Source organism: Apodemus sylvaticus, chromosome 20 (genome assembly GCF_947179515.1).
Source record: "Apodemus sylvaticus chromosome 20, mApoSyl1.1, whole genome shotgun sequence".
Classification (NCBI taxonomy): Eukaryota; Metazoa; Chordata; class Mammalia; order Rodentia; family Muridae; genus Apodemus; species Apodemus sylvaticus.
This window is the reverse complement of record NC_067491.1, coordinates 4802037-4829613: the sequence shown is the minus strand read 5'-3', so window position 1 is coordinate 4829613 and position 27577 is coordinate 4802037. Positions and strand designations below refer to the sequence as shown.

Sequence of the window (27577 nt, the reverse complement as noted above, 5' to 3'; positions counted from 1 at the left end):
TTTTGAGTCAGGATCTCACCATGTAGTCCAAGCTGACTGAACCGGATTTCTTTATTGCTGGGTTTTCATTTGTTTGTTGTTTTTTTGAGACAGGGTTTCTCTGTGTAGCTCTGGCTGTCCTGGAACTTACTCTGTAGATCAGATTGGCCTGTGTGCCACCACACCCAGCTTTGGTTTTGACTTTTGAGATAGAGTCTTGCTTGGTATCCCTGCTGGCTTCTCAAAATCCTCCTGCCTCAGCTGCACTGCTGGAGTTACAAGTATATACCTCTACACCCAGATATAAATTATTCTTTGATTTATTTTTACTTAAAAATTTTTTAAATTAATTTATATTTTATGTGTATTAGTATTTTGCTTACATATATGTCTGTGTAAAGGTGCCAGATCCCCTGGAACTTCAGTTTGAGACAATTGTAAGGTGCCATGTAGGTGCTAGGAATTGAACCCAGGTCCTCTGGAAGAACAGCCAGTGCTCTTAACTGCTGAGCCATCTCTTCAGCTCCCCCCCTCCTTTTTTTTTTAATTTTTGAGAAAGGGTTTCCCTGTGCAGTCCTGGCTGCCCTGGAACTTGCTTGGTGCAAGAGGCTGGCCTTGAATTCAGAAATTTTCCTGCCACTGCCTCAAGAGTGCTAGGATTCAAGGCATTTTCCATACCTGGTCTCATTATTCTATTTTATAGATAAAAAAATTGAGCTCAGAGAGGTTAAGTGGGCTTTTTTTTTTTTTTTTTTTTACCCCGGCGAGACAGGGTTTCTCTGTGTAGCTCCGGCTGTCCTGGAACTCACTCTGTAGACCAGGCTGGCCTCAAACTCAGAAATCTGCCTGCCTCTGCCTCCCAAGTACTGGTATAAAAGGCGTCACCACCACCGCCCGGCAAGTGGTCTTGCTAGTCAGTGAGGAACCAAGAATCTACCTATAATCATCTTAGCTAGTGATTTTTCTGCTACACCTCACTTTAGAAAGTACAGCCTAAATGCATTCTCTAGTTTAGTTGTATAAAGCAGTATTTCTAAGATGTGTTTGCAAACCACCTGGGAGTTTGGACGCATGTGTGCTGGATTCTAACAATCACCAGTAGAGAAGCATTACATCCTCTGATCCCTTTTTCCCAGACTGTTCCTCATTTGACATCCATTTTGAGGGAAGAGAATAGCCAGTTAGGGCTGAATTGTCTAAAAGAAGTGGCCTGTTTTAGAGCTGGGTGCGGTAGTATATGCCTGCTGCCTGAGCTTTTTGGGAGGCTGAAGCAGAAGGATTGCTTGAATTTAGGAATTGGAAATCAACCTGGGCGATAGCATAAGACCCTGTTTCTCCAAAATATTTTAGGGTTGAGGTTGTAATTCACGTGTTTAATGCTTTCCTAGTGCGCATGAACCCTTGTGTTTGATACCTGCTTTCTCGTTCACAGATGGTTGTGAGCCACCATGTGGTTGCTGGGAATTGAACTCAGGACCTCTGGAAGAGCAGTCAGTGCTCTTAACCACTGAGCCATCTCTCCAGCCCTCTTTCTTCCTTCCTTCCTATCTTTCTCTTTCTTTCTTTCTCTCTCTCTCTCTCTTTTCTTTCTTTCTTTCTTTCTTTCTTTCTTTCTTTCTTTCTTCCTTCCTTCCTTTCTTTTCTTTCTTCTTCCTCCCCTCTATCTTTCTCTTTCTTTCTTTCTCTCTCTCTCTTCTTTCTTTCTTTCTTTCTTCTGAGACAGGGTTTCTCTGTGTAGCCCTGGCTGACCTGGAACTCACTCTGTAGACCAGGCTGGCCTCGAACTCAGAAATTCGCCTGCCTCTGCCTCCCAAGTGCTGGGATTACAGGTGTGCGCCACTACCGCCCTGCTTAGATTTGTTTGTTTTTTGTTTTCTTCTTCTCTTTCTTTCTTAACTTTATATTATTTATATGAGCACACTCTAGCTGTCTTCAGACACTCCAGAAGAGGGAGTCAGATCTTATTACAGATGGTTGTGAGCCACCATGTGGTTGCTGGGAATTGAACTTAGGACCTCTGGAAGAGCAGTCAGTGCTCTTAACCACTGAGCCATCTCTCCAGCCCTCTTTCTTCCTTCCTTCCTTCCTTCTTTCCTTTCTTTCTTTTCTTTTCTTTCTTCTTCCTCCCCTCTATCTTTCTCTTTCTTATCTGTATATGTTCTAGGGTGGGTGTCTCCAGTTACTTACGTATACTAGTTATGGATGTACAAAGGTTTTACAGATGGGCGAAACTGCATAGTTCTTATCTTTTAAGGTATCTTTATAGCAATACATTGTGCTGACGTCTCCAGGAGACTGTAGACAGTGATTCAAAAATCCTCTGTAGCCAGGGTGTGGTTCAGTGGGAGAATATTTGCCTCGTATGCAGGATACCTTAGAGTCCCTGTAACTAGGGAGTAGATGGTAAAGCTTGGTAGAGGCACGTGGGCTCTGGAATGAGGCCGGCTTGAGTGTGAATTCTAGCTAGCCCAGCTCTGAGCAATGGCTCTTGGCTGGACATTTTATCTGCATTTCCTTCTCTTTAAAGGTACTATTACCTATGTATTATAGACTTGTAAGGATTAATTAAGATGACTCATGTACTATAGTTAGATAGTAATTTGAGACAGCAAGCACTAAGTACATTGTAGCTTTGTTCAGCTAGGCATGGCAGTGTATGCCTGTGATCCAGGAGAGTCACAAGTTCTCCACCAACCTACACAATTTAGCGAGGTTTTTGCCTCAAAATAAATTTAATTTTTCTTTTAGACAGAGGATATATATATATATATATATCCCAAGCTGTCCTTGAACTTACTATGTAACCAAAGATGACCTTGAACTCCAGAGTTTCCTGCTTTCATCTCCCAAATGTTGGGATTATATATGCATATGCCATTCCCAGTTTCTCAACATTTTAAAACTAGGGCTTTGATGTAGCTCATGGTTTAGCATATGTGAGACTCATATAACCAAACACATGTTCCTGTACACACACAGAGAGAGAGAGCACGCATTCAAACTACTGTCTACTAAGTAAGGAAGTTTGCTTTCCTATAGGTGACAATTTTAAGAGCATTCTAGAGGCAGCGTGCGCCCACTTGTTTTTTTACCACCAGGGGGCACCGTTGTCCCTGAGCATTTTGAATCTTCCCAAGGTCACAATGAAGTCGTCTTCTCTGTGGCCCCTTCTTGTTCTCACTCAGGTATATTCGGGACCTACAGTTTACTTAGCTGTTATATTCATGGCAGCCTTAACTTTCCCATCTATGTTCAAAAAGAGGCTAGGGGTGTGGTTTGGTGTTTGAGTGTTAGTAATAGCATGTTTCAAACCACATTAATTCCCAGCAATGAGGGACAGACTGATACAGACTCAGCTTTTGGGTGAAACCACTTAACCCCCCTCATCTCTGGGTTTTCACATTGGTTTTATAACAATGAACACCAGGATTGAACAACTTCAAATACATAACATTTTGACGTTAAAATACAGAATCTGATCAAGGGGCTTAAAGCATTTACTGTCCCCACATTTTTCCTGCAGTTATTAGAACTCCAGTTACTATTATGGCCACCCAGTAATTGTCCCTTCGGCAGTCTCACCTGATGGGGACAGCCTCTTGTTACTTAAAACACTGGAGTTCAGGCCTCTGATCTGTCTAGCTAGTCTCTGTGGATAATTAACTATGGGGGAAGGAACAGGGTCAGACTATTCTGGGGTTATGAGGAAACCCCATGTGAGATGCTAAATTGGGAGCAAATATTGATCAGTGAAGCTTTGAAGTTCCCGGGGAGGTAGTCTAGGGTTATTGCTTCTCCAGGGGTGCAGCTTCTCTTGACAGAGTTCTCTCCTAAGAACTACCTGATTTCCAAGCCAGAACAACACTGCTGGGCAGGTATGAATATGTATATGAGAAAACTTGTGGAGATGGGGGTTTTCTTTCTCTTTTCCAAGTCTATGGCACACACTACATCCTCTATAAACAAGGACTATGTGAACTTGGCTCACATGGATACTGAGACCTCTGCACTTTGTTACTGCCATGTGGTAAGATAAAAGGATTGTTGTACGTTTGGGGCTTGGGGTTTATAGATAAGGTGCCCTGATCATTGGGTCAGCTTCTCTCCACCCTTAAACACAGGAAAGTACAGAAGCTCTGAGGTGTTCTACCCAAGGGCATTTAAGAGTGATGTGTAAGATCATTAAATCCGTGTGTCATTCCCTGCAATGGTTCCTGGGGGAGCAGAAACAAGAGAGAGCGCCAAGTAGAAGTGTCCTCGAGTCCTTTGGAAATACCGTGAATGGTGGGGGGGAAAGAGAGAGTGTCTAACACCTGATCTTGAGTGGAGCATTGCAACTCCTGATCCTGTGGCTAAATGTGAGGCGGGCTGGCTCTATAAGCGTTGTATGAAAAATGACAGAATTATAAGGTCCAGGACCCAAAGACTGAAAAGCTCCTTCATATTAAGGGGGCTTTTGTAAGATTTAGATTCCATATAGTTCACAAACATCTCTAAACATTCAAGTTTCTGGTTTTGCTCTTCTCCACATAATGGGGTCAGTATCTGGAATACCTAGATTTCTTCTGTTCACAAATGACCATCCAGCAACTAACTCTGGCATCATAGCAGTCTTTCTGCGTGATGTCACCTCCATGGCCATGAAGTCATTAACCAAAGACATTCTTTAAGAAAGCACGCCAAGCAGGTAGAGGAGGTGCAATGGTCAGTTGTTCTGTGTGTGTGTGCTATGACCTTCAAATGTGCTGGAGCTTTATCTTTCGCATTCTCCGGAGAATCCGAAATGTGTTAAGGGCAAAGGGAAAAGCCAAAGAAGGAAGTTAACTGAGTTCTCAGGCACATCTTTAGACACCTACAATCCCCTCCCCACCCACTCCTAATTAGCCTAATCCGTATGGTCCAATCCTCCCCGCTATAACATCTGTCAACGGCTCAGGTCCCGCCCCTCTTCCATCTCGGGCCAATGGCCGAGGCCGCGGTGGGTCCCCGGAGAGGGGCGGGCTCAAGTTTCGGCCAGGGGGCGGGGCCTCGCCGAGGACCCTGGGCTGGGCGCCTGTGCCGGTTTGTCTACCCTTCCCCTCAGCCGCCTCCTTTCAACCTTGTCGGCCGGTTGGCGCGGTCTCCATCACAGCGGCGACCGCTCCCGTTGCAGCTGCAGCTCTCTCTCCCTTCGATCCCTTCCCGCCAGGTCCCGGAGTTCGCCCGCCATGGCTCTACTCACTGCGGCAGCCCGGCTCTTGGGAGCCAAGGTGAGCTTAAAGGAGGGAGCGAGCGCGCCGTGGCGCGCGGGGTGGGGCCGAGGCGACCGCAGGGCCTCCGGCACCGGCTCTCCCTCCCACACCGGAGCGCAGCCCTCCGCGCCTTAAAGGGGCCCGGCCCTGGCGGGCCGCCAGCCCTTCCCGGAGCTCCTAGGCCATGTGCTGCGTGCCCTTCCGGCTGAGGTGAACCTGGCGGGCGCCGGCCTGCAGCCCCCGGCGACCCGGAGGCCCGCCTTCTGTCATATCAAGCATCCAAGGTGGAAGCGAGGGATGCACGGCCCTGGCTGCAGGGCCGGAGAGCAGAGGTGTGGCGAGCCCCCTGACTTAGGGAGAGAACTGTTTGGAGGAGTCGGGGGCGGGGGGATGAACAGATGTGATCACTTGGGCACTGGGGCTGATTTGGGCTCTGCTTTGTAGGGAGAGTCCTGTTTCTTTCCTCGGTGTAATTGAAGCCTTTAAGTGACCCCCGCCACCGTTTCAGTTTTGCTAGAGGACTAGAACCCCCCCACCCTGCTCCTCTTTGTCCTTGGGACTCCTGCACTTAATATATATAGGAGGAGCTTGGATAGGGTGGGGCATTTCTGTTAAACCTGCTGATTGAGTATCACATAAGGCTCCAGCATGAACCAGAGAGATTGTTCCTCCAAGCTACGGGCCAATAAATGAAGACTGGCATGAGGTAGTAACACCAAGGTCACATGACTCCATTCTACTACTACCTACCAGGAGTACTTACTCTTATTTCCTAGGGCCCTTTAATTTGTCGGTTTGCCTTTTGAATTCTGAAGTTCAAGTCCATGTAGGGATAACTCTTATATTTCACGTTATCACTGCTTTGGGCTCTGCATAACTCGGGCCTTTAACCCAGCTATGCTGAGGGAATCTCAGCTCCCTAATCCAAGCGGGGACAGTCAGGCAGATGACCTTGGCTTCTGTTTTAGTTTTAAAGGAAATAATAGGTTTTCTCATCAGTAGAAGCAGTATACACCCTGAGGAAAGAAAAGATGTAGAATGGTTTTGACTTGCTCTGTAAGGTGTATAGTTGTTCAGATGTACCACAAAACCTGTAGGATTTTTATCTTGGGGCTTTTCTGTGTCCAGCAACAAGGTGGAGACTGGTTATTTGGTAGACACTTGTCATACTTGGCTGTTGCTACTCTTGCTGCCAGGGAACTGGGTAAGGAAACCTCTTGGGAAATGAAACAAGTTCTACATGGTGTTTGGCAGAATGGTGGACCTATAATTAGATCGGTTCAGAGCTGCTAGCCCAGACCAGATAGTCTAACACAACAGTGAACTTGAAAAAGCCTTTGGGTTTACTTTTTGAGTTTATCTTGCCTTCTTAAAGCCCTAGGAAATTTCAGATGCTTTGGGGGATGATTGAGCCACATTTGTATTGTCATTCTTGTATGTTAGAAATGGAGTTGAGGATCCCAGAAACTTTATAAGTCTTTTGGACTCTGTTGGTCAAGTTGCTTGAATCTCAGTGCTGTAATTCCAACACTGGGAAGAAGGAGACAGAGGCTACATAGTAAGTTTGAGGCCATCCTGAGCTACCTGATACTCCCAAGTAAAGAGGTGAGGCTTGCTCTTGAAATCAGCACAGCCAGCCAGGCGGTGATGGCACACCTTTGCCTTTAATCCCTGAAGTAGGTGGATCTCTGTGATCTGGAGCTGGAGGCCAGCGTGGTCTACAGCGTGAGTCCAGGACAGCCAAGACTACACAGAGAAACCTTGTATCAACAAAATAAAACAACAACAAAAATAAAAAATCAGCAAAGCCCAGAAGCAGAGCATGGGGACTCTCGACTGTAAAACAAGCACTGGGAGGCTTAGACAGGAGGATCATTATTACAGATTCAAGGTCATCCTGGACTTCGCAAGTGTGAGTGATTGCTGTGGAAGCATAAGGACCTGAGTTCACATCCCTGCTTCGACCTCAAAGCCACGTTGAGTTAAGTCACCTATGGCCCTTATAGTGCTGGGGTTGGGGGAAGAGTGGAGACAGATGGGACCTCAGGGTCTCTCTTGAGCTTGAGACCAGTCTGGTCTACAGAGTGAGTTCCAGGAGCTACACAGAGAAATCCTGTCTCAAAAAGAAAAAAAGGAGCTGAAAATATGGAGATAGAGCTCATTGATAGTGTATTTGCCTTAGATGTGCAAGAACCTAGGTTTATAAACCTCAGTGTGTGCACTTGCACTGATGTAATAATGCATGGTTGTAATTCCAGGATTGAAGAAGCTAATAAGGTAGGAAGATCTCAAGTTCCAAAAGTTTCAGGCCAGCTTGGGGCTACATGAAACCTGTTAAGGGAAAAAAATAAACAATTAGAGGATTATTACTTTTTACCAAAAAGTAAAATCTGTCAAGACCTATGGATACAGAAATAGGTCTTGGCCAGGAGGTATATACCTCACGCTCATCATGCTTGAGCTCCATTTTGTCCTGTCATTCTCGTAGGTGATCTGGAATTGGATAGGAATTGGAATAGGGCCACCAAATCACCTTTAAGCTTTTGAAGTTAACATGCTTAACCAGCCCTATCTAAAAGGAATATTGTTTCAAGAATCTCACCATGTAACTCAAGTCTGGCCAAGAACTCTTTCTTAATCCCCATGTCAAGTCTGTCTCAGGTGCTGGAGTTCAAGGCTTGCACCATCCTGCCCATCCTAAAGGGAATTCTGTCAGTGAGAATTACTTCTCTAGGCTAGGATATTTGGAACTTAGAAAGGATCCGTGCAGTTTTACATTAACAGTGACTTGCAGCATGTCCACACCACTACTCCGCCCCACCCTCACACCCATTACTTATTTATTCCTCCCCCTAGACAAGGTTTTTCTGTGTAGCTCAGGCTGGCCTCAATCTCAGATATGCCTGCTCTGCCTTCTGCCCCCCAGTCAGGAATTAAAGCTGTGCACCACCATGCCCAGCTTCACTGCACATTTTTCTATAAACCCTAATCTGAAATTAATCTCAACAAAGCAGAGTCATTTTTCTCCTGTGAAGCGGGCTTAACACCCAAAACTTTTGAAGGCAAAGCTCTGATCTGTGTGGATTTCCCTTCCATGCCCAAGTCTGTTTGTTCCTGCTGGCCTTTAAATTGGTAGCACGTGACTTCATGGGCCAGTGTCAGTCAGCAAGGATGGAAGTGGGTGAGTGAGTAGAGAAGAGACCTCTGGCCTTCCTGGTTCTTAGAACCCAAGCACGCAGCATAGGACACCAGACTTGGATCTCAACTAAAGCCACAGCATAATTTCTTGTGCAACTTTAGCACTATCTTCTTAGCATCTGCCAGTTATTTCCACTGCCCAGGTTTTCTTAGGCACCATTATCTGGCATGCTTGCTGATTTGATGAGATTGTGATCCTGAAGAAACAAGATGGAATCTGACGGTTTATGTTTATATTTTTTGCACTGATATGTGTTGCTGGGATTACAGGCATGACCTACCATGCCTAGTTTTATTTATTTATTTATTTATTTATTTATTTATTTATTTTTTTTTTAGTTTTATTTATTATGTTACATGACTTAAGAAAGGATTCTTTTAAAACCTGGAGCAAAACTTGCTTTTTACAAAACCTAGCAGAAGTGAGGAAATTATTATTTTCAAGAAAGTGCTAAGGTGATATTTGGTGTTTATGTACATTTGCTGTATATGTAATAATTTCTGGCTGGGCGCATGTCACACAGCACTTAGGAATAGTCAGAGGACAGTTTATATGAGTTAATTTTTTGTACCTTCTACAAATCCAGATCATCTGGTGTGGCAGCAAGTGCCTTACCTGCTGGGCCTTCTCACCAGCCCAGGGATGATTTTCTAAGTTAAAAGTAATAAAAGCTAATGCATTAAAAAACAATGAATTGGATCTGGAGAGATGGCTTATCAGTTAAGAGCATAAACTACTCTTGAAGAAGACCTGAGTTTGGTTCCAGCACCCACCTTGGTTGGCTTTACAATTGCCTTTAGGTTCAGGGAATCTTTGTTCTCTTCTGCCTTCGTGGGCATATGCAGGCACATGGCATACTCAGGTGCAGAAATTAAAAGAAATCTCTAAAAATAAATTTTATAACCTGGGCATGTTGGCAGTTACCTTAATCCCAGCATTCTGAAGGCACATGGATCCAAACTCTTAGGAGTTTGAGGCCAGCCAAGGCTGTATAGTGAGACCCTGTCTCCCACACATAATTTTAAAATACTTAATAAAATAAATAAAATAAAGTCTTACAAAGAACAGAATGGATTTCTGCTGAAATAAAAAATTAAAACTCTATTCTTTGTTTTTGATTTGGGCAACTTAGTCCTTTTCTGAAGTATGAATGGTAATCTTTTATGGTCTTCCTCTTTGAATAATTAGTGGATTTGTAGGCAAGATATTGTGAGAATGACAGGTAGGAACCGGCAAGATGGCTCAGCAGGTAAAGGCACTTGGCTGCCAAGCCTGATGACCACTCTGGCTCCACGTGGTGGAAGACAGAGCCAATTTCTGTAATTTGTCCTCTGACCTCCACCAGAGCCTGGTGACTCATGTGTGACTGAAGCACTTAAGTAATAATGTAATATAAAATTTAAAAGGAAAATGATAGGTTTTATTATTTTGTTTTGTTTTTTTAAGACAGAGTGTAATAGCCCTGGCTGCCCTGGAACTCACTCTGTAGACCAGGCTGGCCTCAAACTTAGAGATCTGCCTGCCTCTGCCTCCCAGTGCTGGGATCAAAGGAGTACACCACCGCCCCCTGGCTTGACAGGTAGAATTATTAAGAGAATTCTTATGAGTACTAAGAGGGTCAGAGTATAAAATCTGAACTACTCTGCTTGGTCCGTAAGTGGCCTGACCAAACATTGCAGGCTAGCTTCCAACATGACCATTGTGAAACCCAGGCTGAAAATGGCTTTAGTTCTCTGACCTGATTCTGGAAACAGAGGAGTCTTTGTCCTAGGCCAGTTTACTGTTGTTGTTTGTTGGATGGTTTTTCTTTCCCTTTTTTGGTTGGTTGTTGTTCTTTTTTTAAATTTTCTTTTCGAGTTTCTCTGAGACAGGATTCCATATAACAGGCTAGTTTTAAACTGATCCTGCTTCTGCCTCCCAAGTTCTAAGGTTATAGGTGTGTACCACCAAGGCAGGCCTTCAGGTCTTAACTTATTTATTTCTGAGATTAATACACTAAGGAGGCAGGTGTTTCTATTTATTTTTGAAATAGTCTCATAATGTAGCCCTGGCTGTTCTAGAACTTAATGTGTGGACCAGGCTATTCTCAAACTTACTGTGTCTCTAGTGGTACGATTAAGGATGGGCACCACTGCACCCTGCCTGATTTAGTTCACTATGAGTATGTTTGTGTATTTTCCTTTGAGAATGGTGGTTTCAGATCCCCCACAGAGCTAAAGTTGAAGGGATTGTGATCTCTCCGGTGTTGGTGCTGGGAACTGAAGTCTGGTACTGCATCTTAAACACTTAGCCATCTCTCTAGCTCCATCCTTATTTTAGGTAGGGTCTCCTGTGTATCCCTGGCTGATTTGGAACTCACAGTATAGGGCTCAGAGTCTGCCTGCTTTTGCTTCCATAGTTCTGGGGTTAAAGACATGGGCCACCACTCTTGGTTTTTCTGTTTTGTTTTGTTTTTTTTTTTTTTGTTTGTTTGTTTTTGTTTTTTTTTTTTTTTTTTTTTGGAGACAGGGTTTCTTTGTATAGCCCTGACTGTCCTGGAACTCACTCTGTAGACCAGGCTGGCCTCACTCAGAAATTTGCCTGCCTCTGCCTCCCAGGTTGCTGGGGATTACAGGCGTGCGCCACCACCACTGGACTGAAAACTTTTTCATAGCATTACCATATATCTCATTTTTCTCTCTTAGCCCTGTAAAATAGAAGTGATATATTTTTTTTGATGTCAGCCCATTTTGAGAACCATAATCTACTTCCATCAATAATTGCAAACCCAAGCCGGGCAGTGGTGGTGTCACACACCTGTAATCCCAGCACTCTGGGAGGCAGAGGCAGGCGGATTTCTGAGTTCGAGGCCAGCCTGGTCTACAGAGTGAGTGCCAGGATAGCCAGGACTATACAGAGAAACCCTGTCTCGAAAAAACCAAAATAATAATAATAATAATAATAATTGCAAACTCACTGGTCCAGGTACCTTGTGCCTACAATCCCAGCCCTCATTGATGCCAACCTGGTCTACATAGTGGGACCTCGTCTCAGAAATGAAACAGATCAGAAGTAATTAGTCAGGTGTAAACAAGCACTCAGGAGTCAAGCAGGAGCAGCATCTGAGAGCCTGTCTCAAATAAAATGAGCAAACTGAAGGCAACTGCATATGATCCGAGGTTTGGAACCGCTCCTTAATGGCTGTGGTGCTTGCACTTCCACGCTGAAGGGAGGGAATCCTGGCTGTCAGCCATTAGTCACCACGCTGTGGCGGCAGCTCTCCCTATGAAGGAACCAGCCTGTTGAGCGAAGTGGTTGCTTGATTCACCTGACAGCTGCTGTTGAGTGAGGTGATTGCTGGTAGCCAGCAATCAGAAGCAGAAGTCCCTGGTGCCACGCCTCCAGGGCAGGGGAGGAGCTGGGAGCTAGAAGTCCTAGAGTGACTCAGAAGTTTGTAATGTGCCGGTCCTATCTGAGAATAACCTGAGTGGACTGTACAAAGCCATTCTGCAGCTCTCTGTGGCAACCATGGTTCTGAATGGAGGTGTGCCTGGCCTCCTGTCTGGAGCTGCAGACATTTAGAGGGTTGAGGGAGGAATTAGGCGCAGGTTCCAGCTTATCATGATTATATTACTGAGTCCCAGAATGTTACCCAGTAATAACCCTGTCTCAGTAACACCCCTCACAAAAATAGGAAATCTGAGGAATTATTTTCTCTTTTGTTGCCAAAGGGAATTAGTGATTCACTTTTTCCTAGTAGGGTTTAACTGACTCTTCCTGTTACAGCCAATACTCTGTTTTTCATTTTTCTTTTTTCCCCCATCTTTTGAGATAGGGTCTTGAATTGGATATAGTTTGTAACTGAGACTGAATTCCTGATCCCTCCTTCTCTATACCTTCCAGCTGGTTGTGACCATGACACCTGGCTCTTTTTTTCTTTTTTCAAATACATGGGTTCACTCTATAGCCCAGGCTAACCTAGCACTTGAGTCTTTCTTTTTTGTTTTTTTGTTTTTGTTTTTTGGATTTGGTTTTTTTCGAGACAGGGTTTCTCTGTGTAGTCCTGGCTGTCCTGGAACTCACTCTGTAGACCAGGCTGGCCTCGAACTCAGAAATCTGCCTGCCTCTGCCTCCCAGAGTGCTAGGATTACAGGCGCCACCACTGCCTGGCTCACTTGAGTCTTTCTACTTCAGCTTTTATAGTACTTGGATTACAGGCATGTCACCACCATGCTTACAAGGCCAGTGCATTTTTAAAGGAACAAGCATTATATAGACAAGTACTTATATACAAATCAGTGTCTTGCATGCTTTAAATTTTTTTCTTTTTGGTTTTTGGCTTTTGGTTTTTCCAGACAGGGTTTTTGTATGTAACAAACAGCCTTAGGTGCCCCAGCACTTGGTTTGTAGACCAGCTGACCTTGAATTGCAGAGATCTACCTGCCTCTCCTGAGTGCAGAGATTAAAGATTTTCACCACCACGCCCAGCTTTTATTTAAGATTTTTTTTTTTAAACTTTTATGTTTGTCTGCATGTGTGTCTGCACACCACCTGCATGCCTGGTTCTTGGGGAGATTAGATCCTCTGGTGCTGGAGTTACCTTGATTGTGAGCCAGCATGTGGGTGCTGGGTCCTCTGCAAGAACAAGTGTGCTTAACTACTGAGCCACCTCTCCAGCCCTCCTGCATACCTTCATACAAATGATTTCCTGTAGTTTATTTAACCTTTCTGAAAGTGGCGCGTGCTATGTATAAGTGTGTAGGTACATGTACGAGTGGAGGCCAGGTACAAGGTTGGGTGTCTTCTGTCACTGCTTGCAAATGCTTTGAGGCTGGATGCTTATCCCTTTCAGGACAGGTTGATGGGCTCTTAGGATCCTCCTTTCTCAGCCCCACAGTTTCTGAGTTATAGGTACAAGCAGCATGTCTATTATCTTACTGGGTTTTGTTTTTGTTTTTGTTTTAAGCCTATGTACTTAGAAGATACTAATTTTAGATAGAAATGCATTTAAAATAAATATGTTAAAATATTCTGAAAAGAACCTCCAGGTTATATTTATTTAATAATGAAATGACTAGTAATTTTATAAAACAGCTACACTTTAGTATTGATGTCTTGCTTTTTATGAGGGTATTGGAGACTTGGGCTTGGTCTTCATGCTTGCAGAGTAAACACTTTTGCCCACTGAGCCATTTCCCACACCCCTGGAACTGGCTTTTTATTACCATTTTAGAGATTTGAAACCTGAGACTATTATGTTAGGTCTCATAGCCAAGATAACGGAATGAAGTGGCAGACCTGCATTTAAGACTTGCTGCAATATTTCATGTAAACTGCAGATTGAAATTAAGTCTGAGACCCAAATCTGCACTTCCATTAATTCATTTACTTTTGAGACATAGTATGAGGCTGGACTCAAACTCATGCAGCTGAGGGTTATCTTATTCTGATTCTAGTGCCTCTGCCTCCTGAGTGCTGGGACTATCGGCCATATCACTACATGCATAAACTTATGGCGTCCTTTGAGAGAGCAGAGTGGGGATCCAAGGCCTTGTGCATATTAGACAAGTACTTTCTGTGTACCGTCTGTGCCCAGTACCTGTGGGAGCTGGAAGAGGGCATTAGATTTCCTAGAAGTAGAGTCACAGATGGTTGTAAGCTGCCATATGGCTGCTGGTAATCCTTGGTCCTCTGGAAGATCAGCCAGTGTTTCTATTTGCTGAGCTCTCTCTCCAGCCGTCTCTGTTTTGATTTTTGTTCTTTAGGCATGTCTCAGTCTGTAGACGTCGTGATCCTGTTGCTTCTGTGTCCCATGCGCTAGGATTAAGGTGTGCGCCATCCCATGCTGAGTATTCCTTTATCATTTTGAGTAGTTTGTTAGTCAAGGTTTTAGGGAGTCAGTAAGATGGTGTGTGTGTGTGTGTGTGTGTGTGTGTAGATAGAAATAGATATACATACATGTGTGTGCATGCTCACACAGTTATAGAGGCAAACAGGATACCTAGAATAATAGTATGTTTCTGTTCAAGTCAATACGTCTGAGAACCTGAGAAGTACCAGTGTCGATCAATGGTGTCAAAGGAAGAGGTCTGCTGTATGCTTGGAGGAAAGCTGGGAGAGACGAGAGACTGATTTACCTTTTCTGGTTTTGTTTTGGCTTTTGGTTTTTTTCCTTCTTCATGCGAGGCCCCCTGCTGGTGGGTGTAGTATACCCACATTGACAGTATACCTTCCTTCCCACTTAGTCCCTCTCAGACTTATATTCTAAATTCTTCTAGAAACACCCTTATTTTAGGTATTTTTAATACTCTCAAGTTGACACCTAAAAACAAATGTCACACATAGCTTCCAGGGTAATCTACTACCATTAAAACTCCTCTTCCCCCCCCCCCCCCCAAAAAAAAAAGCCGCACGGTGGTGGCGCACGCCTATAATCCCAGTACTCTGGGAGGCAGAGGCAGGCAGATTTCTGAGTTCAAGGCCAGCCTGGTCTACAGAGTGAGTTCCAGGACAGCCAGGGCTATACAGAGAAACCCTGTCTGGAAAAAACCAAATCCAAACCGCCCCCCCCCCAAAAAAATTCCTCTAATTTCTTTTATGTTTCTTGTAACTGAAAATTTTATGTGTATGAATGTTTTGCCTGCATGTATGCCTGTGCACCACTTGCGTGCCTGGTGCCTGAAGTGGGCATTAGGTTCCCAAGAACTAAAATCATAGAATGGCTGAGTCACCATGTGGGTGCTGGGGTTGAAACCCAGGTCTTCTGCTAGAGCAGGTAGGTAGTGCTCTTAACTGATGAGCCATCTCTTTAGCCCCTCTGTTGATCATCTTAAGTAGTTGTCCGTCAGTTGCTTCTTTGTAGATATTCTATGTGCTTTTAAAACCAGAAGGGATATTCAGGTGGGATAATCCTTTCCTACTTCTACTTTTAAGGGGCAAGACAGAACATGACAATTGTAGTTTGCATTAGTTGTAATTAGCATCTTCGTATAATCAGACATGCAACACCCTGTTGCTCCTGTCTGGTTCTTTGGAAAATAAAATAAACTGTGAGAGTTAGAAATGCTGTTGTGAAAGGATTGGACAGGTTAATTGAATAAGAAGACTTTAATGATGCAGACATCCTAGCAGCAGCAGCAATTGCCAGTGGGGCCACTCAGACATATTGACAATTAAATGTGGATGCACTAGACACTTTAACAACTGTTGCCCAGAAACTCAGCTGTGTGAAGGACAGGATAGTTCTTAAAGGAACACTAGTGACACTGGGTATGAGAAGCAGAATTTCTGGCCAGCATTTCAACTTTATGCTAAAATGTCCTAAAAGGTGAAAATGGAGTGAGAGATTGAGTCACTGCCACTCCTTGATAGAAAGGCGTTAATAAGGATTCTGTTTTCATCTCTTTGCAGAACTCATCCTGCCTTGTCCTTGCTGCCCGGCATGCCAGTGCTTCTTCCGCGGTAAGATCTGGCAAGGACTGACCTCAGGATAGAGTGCTTGGCAACTAATTACCTTATTATCCTAAATCTGATGGGATTAGCCAATAATTATTATTGTTGTGATTATTATAACACTGTTTAAAGAAATTTATTCAGTGACATATACTGTGGAAATAGCAAATGCTCCCTCCCCCTTTTGCTTTTGTAATGCTGAGCATTAAAGCCAAGGCCTCAAGCGTGCTTGGGAAGCAGTTTTCTACTAAATCATACTCATAACCCCTGAATGAAGTAAAATTTATAGTTAAAGTGTTTGTTTGTTTGTTTGTTTGTTTGTTTGTTTGTTTTAATTCCTGGTACAAGATCCTGTTATGTGGCCCTTGTGTTAGATTCAGGGTGGCTTCACTAATCCTGCTGCATCAGCCTCCTGAGTGCTAGGATTATAGGCGTGCGCCCCCCATTTCTGACTTTTTAGTCATTAAGTGAGCATCATTGTCCATATCCAGAACATTTTCATCTCTGCAAAATGAAACTCCCCATTCCCTCCTGCCCATACCTGGCAGACTGACAAATGCTAACAAGCATTCTGCACATACCTTCTCCACAACAGGAAACCTTGTAGATTTTTCTTATATATCACGTTTAACTCTTCTTTTTCTGTTTCTAGAATTTGAAAGATGTCCTGAGCAATCTGATACCTAAGGAGCAGGCAAGAATTAAGACCTTCAGACAGCAACATGGGAACACAGTGGTGGGCCAAATTACTGTGGACATGGTAAGGGCTCTGGTGACTTAGATGAGGAAAACAGCTCTGTAATGTGTGCCATGAAGGTACCATTTTCTTTACTGGTGGTTCAAAAGTATTCTGTTCTGTACAATGAAATGTTGGGGTTTATGGTATTCATTAGACAGTACTTCTGTAAATTTAATAATTAAGCCTCTCCTCACTCACCTCTGACAAAGGTGAATGAAGTTCAGTTCACAGCTCTTTAACTGAATGTCTTCTGATTGATGCTGTGTCAGCCATCCAGTCAGACTGTACCCAGTACATCCTCTAGCTTTAGGGTAGCTTCCTCAGCCTGAAGAGTTGGGGCCACTTAGCTACCAGTGTCTAATCATTGCCTCCTTCCTTCCCTCCCTCTGCCCATGACAGATCTAATTCCATCTAATTTAGCGATAAGTGTGGAGGAAGTCAAGAATGGTCAGGAGGGAAAATAAAAATACCGTTAAGAAAAGGAAGCAAACTCAGGCAGACACATGAAGAAGACAGTGATAACTTGGCACACACTCGTCCCAGCACTGGCGGTCTGTAACTGGCTGCTTCAGTTCTAGAAATTCAACACCAGAAACTGCCTGCAAAGTGTGTGTAGCCTTGCAAGAAAGAGAGTAAACATTTTTTCTGGGCTCTGTGACACTCCACCCAGCTCTAGTCTGAGTCTCTGACCATTGGTTACAACTTCCTTCCTTCAGATGTATGGCGGCATGAGAGGCATGAAGGGACTTGTGTATGAGACATCGGTTCTTGATCCTGATGAGGTAAGACTACACTGTTCGCCAGTGACGGTCAGGGCTTCTGGCCATACAGACAGGTTTGGAAACTGGACAGCACAGTGCCGACGAGGTGTGACTAGGAGCTGGAGAACAAGTTTTCTCCCAGTGCATCAGGGTAAGGGTAGGAGAGCAAAGGCAGAAGTGAGTGTGTGAAGAGGGCATGTTTGCAAGTACTGGGCTTGTTTGGGTTTGGTTCTCTTTTGATGGTTTGGTTTTGTTTGGTTTGGTTTTTGAGATAGGTCTCACTCTGTAGCTTTGGCTGACCTAGAACCGACTGTGTACCCCAAACTGGCCTTGAACTCATGGCAGTCTGGTGCAAGCATGACTTTTTTTTTTTTTTAATTAAAAAAAAAACAAAACAAGGGGGCTGGAGAGATGGCTCAGCGGTTAAGAGCACTGACTGCTCTTCCAGAGGTCCTGAGTTCAATTCCCAGCAACCACATGGTGGCTCACAACCATCTGTAATGGGGTCCAGTGCCCTCTTCTGGGGTGTCTGAAGAGAGCAATGGTGGTGTACTCATATGCATAAAATAAAGAAAATAAAAAAATAAATCTTTAAAAAAAACAAAACAAAACAAAACTGCACACCTTTAATGGTAGCACTCAGGAGACAAAGATAGGCAGATCTCTTAGTTTTGAGAGCAGCCTGGTCTACAGAGTAAGCTCCAGGACAGTCAGGGCTATACAGAGAAACCCTGTCTTGAAAAACAAATAAAACATTTATGGGACCAGAGAGAGGTGGCTTAGCTTTAAGAACACATACTACTCTTGTTGGTGGATACCAAGTTTGGCTCTCACACTCAACATCATTTGCCTCACAAACACTTGTTGCTCCTCTGTGGAGATCTGATGGTGCATGAGTCTGCACTCACCTGTACACCCACATACAGACTCACCCCCTACCCCCACACACACAATGGAAAGTAACATGAATAACCAGGTGTGGTGGTGTGCATCTCTTTGAGTTCAAGGCTACCCTGGTCTACATAGTACAGGAGTACATTGATGTACTCTATCTCAAATAATTAAAATAAAATAAAATTTAAGCAAATGAATATTTAAAAAACACACAGTGTTTTGTTTGTTTGTTGAGACGGGTTTCTTTATGTAGCGCTATCCTTTGAATTCACTCTGCCTCTGCCTCCTGAGTGCTGGGATTAAAGATGTGCAGCACCACACCCAGCCCCATAAATATATATTTTAAGTAAAATGCTTTGTGTGTACATTCCTGCATGTGCCCAGGTACAAATGCCACACTGTCAGTCTGAAGACAACTTGTGGGAGTCAGTGCTTCACACCACTGATCCCAAGGGTCAAACTCAGGCCATCAGGCTCAGTGCAAGTGTGTTCATCCACTGAAGTGTCTGGTATAATTGTATGACTGACAGATTAAATACATTTGTTTGTAATTCTCTCTTCTTTCTCAAGGGCATCCGTTTCCGAGGCTATAGTATCCCTGAATGCCAGAAACTGCTGCCTAAGGCTAAGGGTGGGGAAGAACCCCTGCCCGAGGGCTTATTTTGGCTGCTGGTAACTGGACAGATGCCCACAGAGGAACAGGTACAGCTAAGAACATTGGCTCTTCCCCTTCCCTTTCCTTACTTTTCTCTAGCCAAAATGTACTCACCTGCCCATAGCTAGAGTTTGTAAGAGTGTGCTTTGCGAAGTTTCAGCAGCATCTGACTGATTCTAAGTGGACTGTACTGAACCCTGCTGGATTATCTTTACTCAGATATTACTGTTTTAGTTTTCTGAGCATGTTTCTTTTTCACAGGTATCTTGGCTCTCACAAGAATGGGCAAAAAGGGCAGCTCTGCCTTCTCATGTGGTCACCATGCTGGACAATTTTCCGACCAATCTGCACCCCATGTCTCAGCTCAGTGCAGCTATCACCGCCCTCAACAGTGAAAGCAACTTCGCCCGGGCATATGCAGAGGGAATGAACCGAACTAAGTACTGGGAGGTAGGAAATTTGAGTGGGATGAACTGTTACAGACTAGGATCAGAGAGCACACTCTTACCATGAGTGAGGTCCCAAGTTCAGTCCCCAAAACTAAGAGTTCACTCTAAGATAGTGAATTGAAAGTGATTCTTGTTTTCGTTGAAGTCATAAAGAAAATAGAGCATGGGCATCACCTTTTTCCCCCTCTCCTATTTATTTGAGCGCTTACACAGCATGTTAAGGTCAGAAGACAGTTTATAGGAATTTTCTCCTCAAATGATGTGGGTACCAGGGATCAAACCCAGTGTGTTAGGTGCCATTATCCAGTGAGCTATTTTACCAGCCCAAATAAGGAGAGCTCTTATGAAGCCTTAGGTGTGGGTAAATGACAGCTAATCAACCACAGCCTAGGAGGACTAATGCTAGCCACTTTGTGTAAACAACCCCAAGATACTGTCAGCGCTCCAGCAGCCTGCTAACAGGGCACCAAAACAAGCTTTATTTGCTGAAAATGAAAAGTGACGACACTCGTTGGAGTGCTGTTACTGTATGTGGAAAGGCCATGGTGTGCTGTCCCAGTGTACAGGTAGCACACACTACCACAGTCCTTGTCCAGCTCCACCGACCACAGAAGTGCAAATTATGTAGCTAGGTTTACAAGAAGACACCTGTTTTTGTATGTGTGGAGTTTATGTAGAGGTCAGGGGGTCAACGTCAGATGTCTTTATTCTTTCTGCTTTACCTACTTTATTTTTTGAGACAGATCTTTCACTGAAACGAGCTCATTAAATTGACTAGCCTGCCTGGCCAGGAAACCAGGGGTCCCCAGGCCCGGCCTTCCTGCCGCTGGGGTTACAGACGCTGTTGCTGAGCGTGGGCTCTCACCTGGGGCTGGAGGAATCAGGGAGGGGTGCTTGTGAAGTCCTGCCGTGTGCAGCCCAGGAGCTGAATTCAGGTCCTTAGACTTCGTAACAAGTACCTTACCTTAACCTGCTGTTGAGATAATTGTTATAGCTGGGCAGTGGTAGCACACACCTTTAATTCCTTGAGAGGCAGAGGCAGGTGGATTTCTGAGTTTGAAGACAGCCAGGGCTACACAAAGAAACCTGTCTTGGAAAACAGAACAAATAATAATTGTTATTTACTGTGTAGGTTGCAGTAATAGGAAAGATTGCCATGGAGTCATTGATTCAACTGTACGTTTCATCCTTTGGGGGTGGATTATCTTATGTGTAAGAATGTTTTACCTGCATGTATATATGTATGTGTGCCACGTATATGACCCTTGAAGAGGTCAGAAGAGGGCTTCAGATCACTTGGATCTGGAGTTACAGATGGTTGAGAACTATCTATCATGTGGGGGCTGGGAACTGAACCCAGGTCCTCTGCAAGAACCGCTAGTGCTCTTAGCTGCTGAAGTATATTTCTCAGAGTTAATATACCAGCAGCCATTTTTAGCTTCAGCAGCCATTTTTAGTTTCTTTGTAATGGCCAAATTCACTGCAGCTAAAGCCCTGGGTATTTTGATATCTGAGACCTCTAGCTATCATTTGTCCTATGATATTGGTGTGATGCTCTTGAGGTCCAGTATCAGTTGTGTTTCTTCATCTCTGTAGCCCCTAAAATTCACCTTTTAGAAATAGACTAGTCAGCTGGGCGGTGGTGGCACATGCCTTTAATCCCAGCACTCTGGGAGGCAGAGGCAGGCGGATTTCTGAGTTCCAGGCGGATATCTGAGGCCAGCCTGGTCTACAGAGTGAGCGCCAGGACAGCCAGGGTTATATAGAGAAACCCTGTCTCAGAAAAAAAACCCAAATACAAAAAAACAAAAGTCTGTGAATTGTAAATGTGTGTGTTTTCATTGCTGAGCATTTGGTATTTGATAAACAGTGTGCTCTTCTTGGGCATGTTTTTCAATGTTTGTTTATTTATTTACATATGTGGGTGTTTTATCTGCATGTATGTCTGTGCTCCACATACACACCAGAAGAGGGCATTAATCCTCTAAATCTTGAGTTAACAGACTATTTAAGCAACATGTTCGGTGCTGGGAACTGAACCTAGATCCTATGTAAAAACAAGTGCTCTTGCCGGGCGGTGGTGGCGCACGCCTGTAATCCCAGCACTCTGGGAGGCAGAGGCAGGCGGATTTATGAGTTCGAGGCCAGCCTTGTCTACAGAGTGAGTACCAGGACAGCCAGGGCTATACAGAGAAACCCTGTCTCAAAAAAACCAAATCAAAAAAAAAAAAAAAAAAACCAAAAAAACAAGTGTTCTTAACCACTGAGCCATCTCTCTAGCCCCATATTTTATTCAAAAAAAAAATTAAGTGTCAGGTATTGAGTCTGGTTTCCTACATGCCACACATTTTTCTACCAAAGTATACATGTATCAAAACCTTGACTCTCTAGCATAATAACATACCTAAAACATTGAAGCTTTTGCTAGTCAATAATTGCTCAGTACTTTGATGTGGACACTAAAATGTAGAATTAACTTTAAAACATTATTATAAAGGAATAAAGAACTAGTTTTAGACAGTGGGCTGGTGTGATGACTCAGCATATAAAGGCATCTGCAGTCCTGGAAACCTAACTTCAGTCCCCGTGGAAGGAGGGAGAACCTCTGTGTGCCAGGCTGTTTGTAACTCCCCTTGTATGCATGTAAAAGTGCCGTCTTAGCACGGGTTTAGTAGTACCAAAGTTGTAACAACCTGGAGAAGACTATAACTGAGCACACCAGGGTCCAGATTTTAGTTTAGTAACTAAGGTCTGGGAACCTCAGTTCTTCATCTATGAGTGGCCATTATGTATTTGGTGGGATGGAAACAAATGGGGAATTGTGTGTTAATACACGGCAGATATTATAAACCTGGATTATAGTGGTTTACTCAGTATATGCTAATTGTTATTACATACCTCAAGATATACTTAGTATGTAACCACTCAGCATACAGCTGTCAACGCAAAGGGTGGTCAGCATCACAGCCTAATGCTTTGTGGGTAACTCCTTTTTTTCTCCACCTTTCTTTTCTCTCAGCTCATCTATGAAGATTGTATGGACCTGATTGCCAAGCTACCGTGTGTTGCTGCAAAGATCTACCGGAATCTGTACCGTGAGGGCAGCAGTATTGGGGCCATTGACTCTAAGCTGGACTGGTCCCACAATTTTACCAACATGTTAGGCTACACAGACCCTCAGTTCACTGAGCTCATGCGTTTGTACCTCACCATCCACAGGTGAGCTCTAGTTGGCCCCATGGATGGAGAATACTATTATTTTCCAGTGCCTGGATTGATGGGAAACTTTGTGTTTTGTTTTTATTTTTGTTTCCTTTTTTTTTAAAAAGATTTGTTGTTGTTGTTGTTGTTGTTGTTATATGTAAGTACACTGTAGCTGTCTTCAGACACTCCAGAAGAGGGTGTCAGTTCTTGTTACTGATTGGTTGTGAGCCACCATGTGGTTGCCAGGAATTGAACTCAGGATCTTCAGAAGGGCAGTAGGTGCTCTTAACTGCTGAGCCATCTCTCTCCAGCCCCTTTATTTTTCTTTCTTGAGACAGGATCTGTCTATGTAGTCCTGGCTGTCCTGGAACTCACTTAGTAGACCACGCTGGCCTCAGACTCATAAAGAACTGCCTGCCTCTGCCTCCCAAGTACTAGGATTAAAGGCATATGCCCATGTATAACCTCCCATTATGCCCAGCAGTGGGAGCTAGGAATTGGGGTGTGTTTCCAAAAAAACCAAAGTTATTATCTGGGAACAGATGGTCTGTAGCAAATGGGAAGAAACATCTTGTAAGGGTTGAAACTAGGCAAGAAATAAGAAAAAAGGCTGAAAAGCCTAGAGAAATTGCCTCAGGTAAGGGAGTTCAACTTCTCAAGAGCGCCCTCTTCTGGTCATCATTTCTAAGCTGGGATGGGTAGCTGAGAATGTGTGTGAGCTGTGTATTTGATACCCTTATCAGTGGAAGGTAGGGGTGGGGAGTGGTTATCCACTGCCTGGGCTCTAGGGTTTTGTGAGCCCATGAGGCCAAGATGACAAAAGAAATGTCTTTGTCGTAATCCGCCCTTCTCTTTCTCCCTTTGGCTCTGCCTTCCATCCCCACAGTGACCATGAGGGTGGTAACGTAAGTGCCCACACAAGCCATTTGGTGGGCAGCGCCCTTTCAGACCCTTACCTGTCCTTTGCAGCAGCCATGAATGGGCTGGCGGGGCCTCTACATGGACTGGCAAATCAGGTGAGACTGGCCTTCCTATTTCTCTGTGTTTGGCCCATGCCCTGTCTCTCACCTGGACATGCTCTCCTGGGCCTGCGTATTCACACCTCTCTTCACCCACCCTTGAACCTAACATGCAGGAGGTGCTCGTCTGGCTCACACAGCTACAGAAGGAAGTTGGCAAGGACGTGTCAGATGAGAAGTTACGAGACTACATCTGGAACACACTCAACTCAGGACGGGTAAGCAACCAGCAAAGAGACTAAGACCCAAACACTGCAGTTTGGAAGAAAATTCCAGACCATTGAGACATTGTCTCAAGGAAAAAATACAGAAAAGAATAAGAGCAGTCCCTGCATTAGCCAAGAAGGGGCGGGCTTTTTCTGTTGTTTCTCCTTGTGTTTTCCTTGTGAATTTAGTTTTCTTTTTATTTCTTGTTATTATTTTATTTCTTCTTCTTATTATTATTTCTTGTTATTATTTTATTTGTTGTTGTTGTTGTTATTATTTTTTTTTTAAAGATATTTATTTATTTATCATATGTAAGTACACTGTAGCTGTCTTCAGACACCAGAAGAGGACGTCAGATCTCTTTACGGATGGTTGTGAGCCACCATGTGGGTGCTGGGATTTGAACTCATGACCTTTGGAAGAGCAGTCGGTGCTCTTAACCTGCTGAGCCATCTCTCCAGCCCTGTTGTTATTATTATTATGTGTTTTCCTTGTGAATTTAGTTTTCTTTTTATTTCTTGAACCCGGCGTCGTACGGCTAGGCGAGCGTCTGACCAGTGAGCTGCGTTTCCAGCCCTTCATTTATTCTCAGACAGGTCTCACTGAGCTACCAGGGTGACTTTGATTTACAGTCCTTCTTGAGTACCAGGACCAAATCACCCTCAGAACGAAGCCAAGAGCCTTCTGCCTGAACATGCCAACTGTGTTGTTTTTTTCCTGTTCTGTACAGGTTGTCCCAGGATATGGTCATGCAGTGCTGAGGAAGACTGACCCACGATACTCCTGTCAGCGAGAGTTTGCTCTGAAGCATCTGCCTAAGGATCCCATGTTTAAGCTGGTTGCTCAGCTCTACAAGATTGTGCCCAATATCCTCTTAGAGCAGGGGAAGGCCAAGAACCCGTGGCCCAACGTGGACGCCCACAGTGGGGTGCTGCTCCAGGTGAGTCCTCTTCTCCCCACTTTGTCTCTCCCCCGTGTCACCATTGTTGTCGGCCAGGCACAAGATCAGCTCCTTAATCAGAGCAGAGGCATGGACCCCAAAGCTTCACATGTGGCCCCTGTTTGAGACAGGTCTCACTTGACTGGCTTAAAACTCTTATGTAGACCAGTCTGGTCTTGAACTCAGATTCTGTCCCCAAGGGTTGGGGATGAAGGCATACACGTAGCACCAGGCCTGGCCCAGGCCTAACGTCTTTGTAGTTAGTTGATGGTGAATGTGTTCGTGTGTTTGTTGCATATACGTGCACAAGGATTCCAGGGGTGCTGTCAAGTGCCTTCCTCTGTTGCTTTCCACCTTATTTTTGGAGATGTGGGTCTCTTATTGGACCTGGAGCTCAGTGGTGACACGCTCAAGTGGTCCTCTTGTCCCCAGGATTTTGGGCATATGCCACAACCCTGACTTACGTGCATGTTGGGGATCTGAACTCAGGCCCCCAGCCTGGTGAACATTCTACCAACTGAGCTGTTTCCTCGGCCTCTGACCTTAAATAGATGAATTTCAGGTCTACTGCACCAGGCCCCACCAGAGCAAGGGCTCTTCTGTGCCCCTCCTCATGGAGCCCTTTGATACAGTCGCGGTGGCAGGGACTGCGGTCGAGCCCTTGACTGATGTGTGACTGCTTTAATTTTTCTGGTGTTCTTTTTATTTAAGGCTAACTGGGCTAAGACTGAAGGAGGGTGGCAGGGGAGGGAATCCTCTTACTGTGGACTTGCATGTGCCACTGTCTCACAGGCTTCTCTTGTACCCTCACAGTACTACGGCATGACGGAGATGAACTACTACACAGTCCTGTTTGGAGTGTCGAGGGCACTGGGTGTGCTGGCCCAGCTCATCTGGAGCAGAGCCTTAGGCTTCCCTCTGGAAAGGCCCAAGTCCATGAGCACGGATGGTCTGATGAAGTTTGTGGACTCTAAGTCAGGGTAAATGGGAGATTGGGGGAAACTGACTATAAGACAATGAGGAAGCTTAAGAATAAAGTATAATTTTTTTGTTTCAGGGGCCTTTAAGACTTAAGATTAAACTGTATCTGAGGCACTGAAAATACATTTGAGGTTAAAAATATAAATTAAGACTTGAAAGACAAAGTGACCCCTTCTCCCCTCACCGGCTCACCTCCCCTCCTGGTGTGAGTTGCCCGCCAGCTGTAAGATGACCGGGACTGATGCATGTGGTCAGGGCTAGCTCTGACTACCCACCATCTCTAGAGCAAGAGTCTGGCTCCTCTCTTCTTTAGGTCAAAGCAGGTTATGGAAAAGCTTCAGTCACTCAGTGAAGCTTTTGTGTCTGCTCTGCTGCTCCTAAATCATTTAGGCCAGGGACAGGTCCCCTTTATGTCCATAGAAATCATGTTGGATGTCAGCTGTGTCAAACGCTAGGGCCTTTTCCATGTACACAAGCATCTCCTACCTAGCAGCAAGATGTACTGGTTAGCTGGAGACGCTTTGGCAACTTTTTATGCTATCAGATGACCATAAATGGCATGGTATTTATTGTGACTGGCACCCAACATTTGAATTATTTCTCCTTTTAATTATACCATTAAAGTTAAGGTCTGGGAGTGTTCTGTTTCCTTCCAGGCTTTCTGTACCTGCTGTGCCTCAAGCTGAGGATGTTCTGGGTCTCCCTGTCCTGACCTCTGCTAGGGTCCTCTCTTAGCAGGTCTATCCGATCTGTGGTCTTCCCGGTCATTTGGCTTTATCAGTACTTAATGTGAACGAGGTCTTTTACTTCCATGGAACATAAGCCACTATCTTCTGACCTTGATCTCTCCTGTTAACATGCTCTGGCACAGAACAAGGGCTCAGGAATGACCAGCCCCTTTGGGGTCTGGTCCCAGGGGTTCTAGCCTTTCTTTTTGAGCAGCAATTACACGTGGTTCCCATTGAATATTAGATGGACCTAGGGCTGGGGGCATTCAAAACAGTAAGCCGCCTTCTTTCTCATCCCGTGTCAAGGAGATGGTCCTTTATTTATCAGTGTCTTTTGCTCTTCCCATAAGTAAGAGCTCATAGCACGACACTTATTTTAGCAGCCCCATTTGCACAGATTTTCAGTGACTCAGAATGCTCTACTGCCTTTTCTTTGAGAAAGGGTTGAGATACACTCCTGTTGTCCCCTGTCCTTATCCCAAAGCTCCTGCCTATGTTTATATGGAACCCAACTCTAGCACCACCACACTGTTGAGATGGACACACTGTAAACCCCTGGGTAACTGTTAAAGTCATGATGCAGACTTCAGGTTGTTCTGTATAAAATGAAAAATAATAAATGTTTTTATTAACAATGTTTGAGCTTGCTCTTACGTTAGGCCTGAAAGACTCAGATGAGGAAGGGGGTCTGGTGAGCAAGGCCTGAAGCAGGGGGTGATGAATGATTCTGAGCATTCCTCTGCAGGCAAGCTGGACATTCAGAGGGAAGCGGATTCCAAAGACACGGAGTCTCTCCCCAAGGTTAAGAAGGCTTTACCTTTAACCCTCTTCCCTCCTAATTTGGGTAGACTATAACAGAGACCTCACACGTGCATGCCTGACTAGGCCAGGAGCTGGTCTAGCCCAGTGGGTAAAAGGAACAAGAAGTCTACCAAGGACAAATGTAGGACTCCTAACTCTAAGCCTGGAGGGACACTAGAGGGTGCTTATAGTTAGTGTGTCTCCTTGCCTGCCACCCTCTTAAAGGAGGTTCCCAAATAAGGGTGGTCCTAGGGGGCATTAGATACATGGGACAGCTAAGACCATATGAATCTGCCCTGAAACTCCTGCTACAGATGACTTTCTGGAAATGTCTATAAATAGGCAAGAGGGAAGGTAGT

General features: G+C 44.6%; 1 protein-coding gene, 1 long non-coding RNA gene and 1 other non-coding gene across 3 annotated transcripts in view; 2 read left to right on the top strand and 1 right to left on the bottom strand.

Annotated features, from left to right (window-relative positions):
- LOC127670470 (uncharacterized) overlaps positions 1–11281 on the bottom strand; it is a 215795-nt gene extending 204514 nt beyond the window's left edge. Inside the window, exon 1 of the long non-coding RNA XR_007974583.1 lies at positions 11206–11281. This is a non-coding gene — a long non-coding RNA (uncharacterized LOC127670470). The remainder of the gene's footprint in view (positions 1–11205) is intronic.
- Cs (citrate synthase) lies at positions 5003–27054 on the top strand. The gene is made up of 11 exons (XM_052164931.1): positions 5003–5228; positions 15799–15849; positions 16493–16600; positions 17296–17361; positions 18805–18936; positions 19151–19339; positions 22358–22557; positions 23429–23558; positions 23678–23779; positions 24499–24708; positions 25522–27054. The coding sequence occupies exons 1-11, from the start codon at positions 5187–5189 to the stop codon at positions 25690–25692; spliced, it is 1401 nt and encodes a 466-aa protein (XP_052020891.1). The 5' UTR covers positions 5003–5186; the 3' UTR covers positions 25693–27054.
- On the top strand, positions 15282–15415 carry LOC127671387 (U8 small nucleolar RNA). The gene has a single exon (XR_007974746.1). It is a non-coding gene; the product is annotated as a U8 small nucleolar RNA (small nucleolar RNA).
- Positions 27055–27577: the final 523 nt, after the last annotated feature.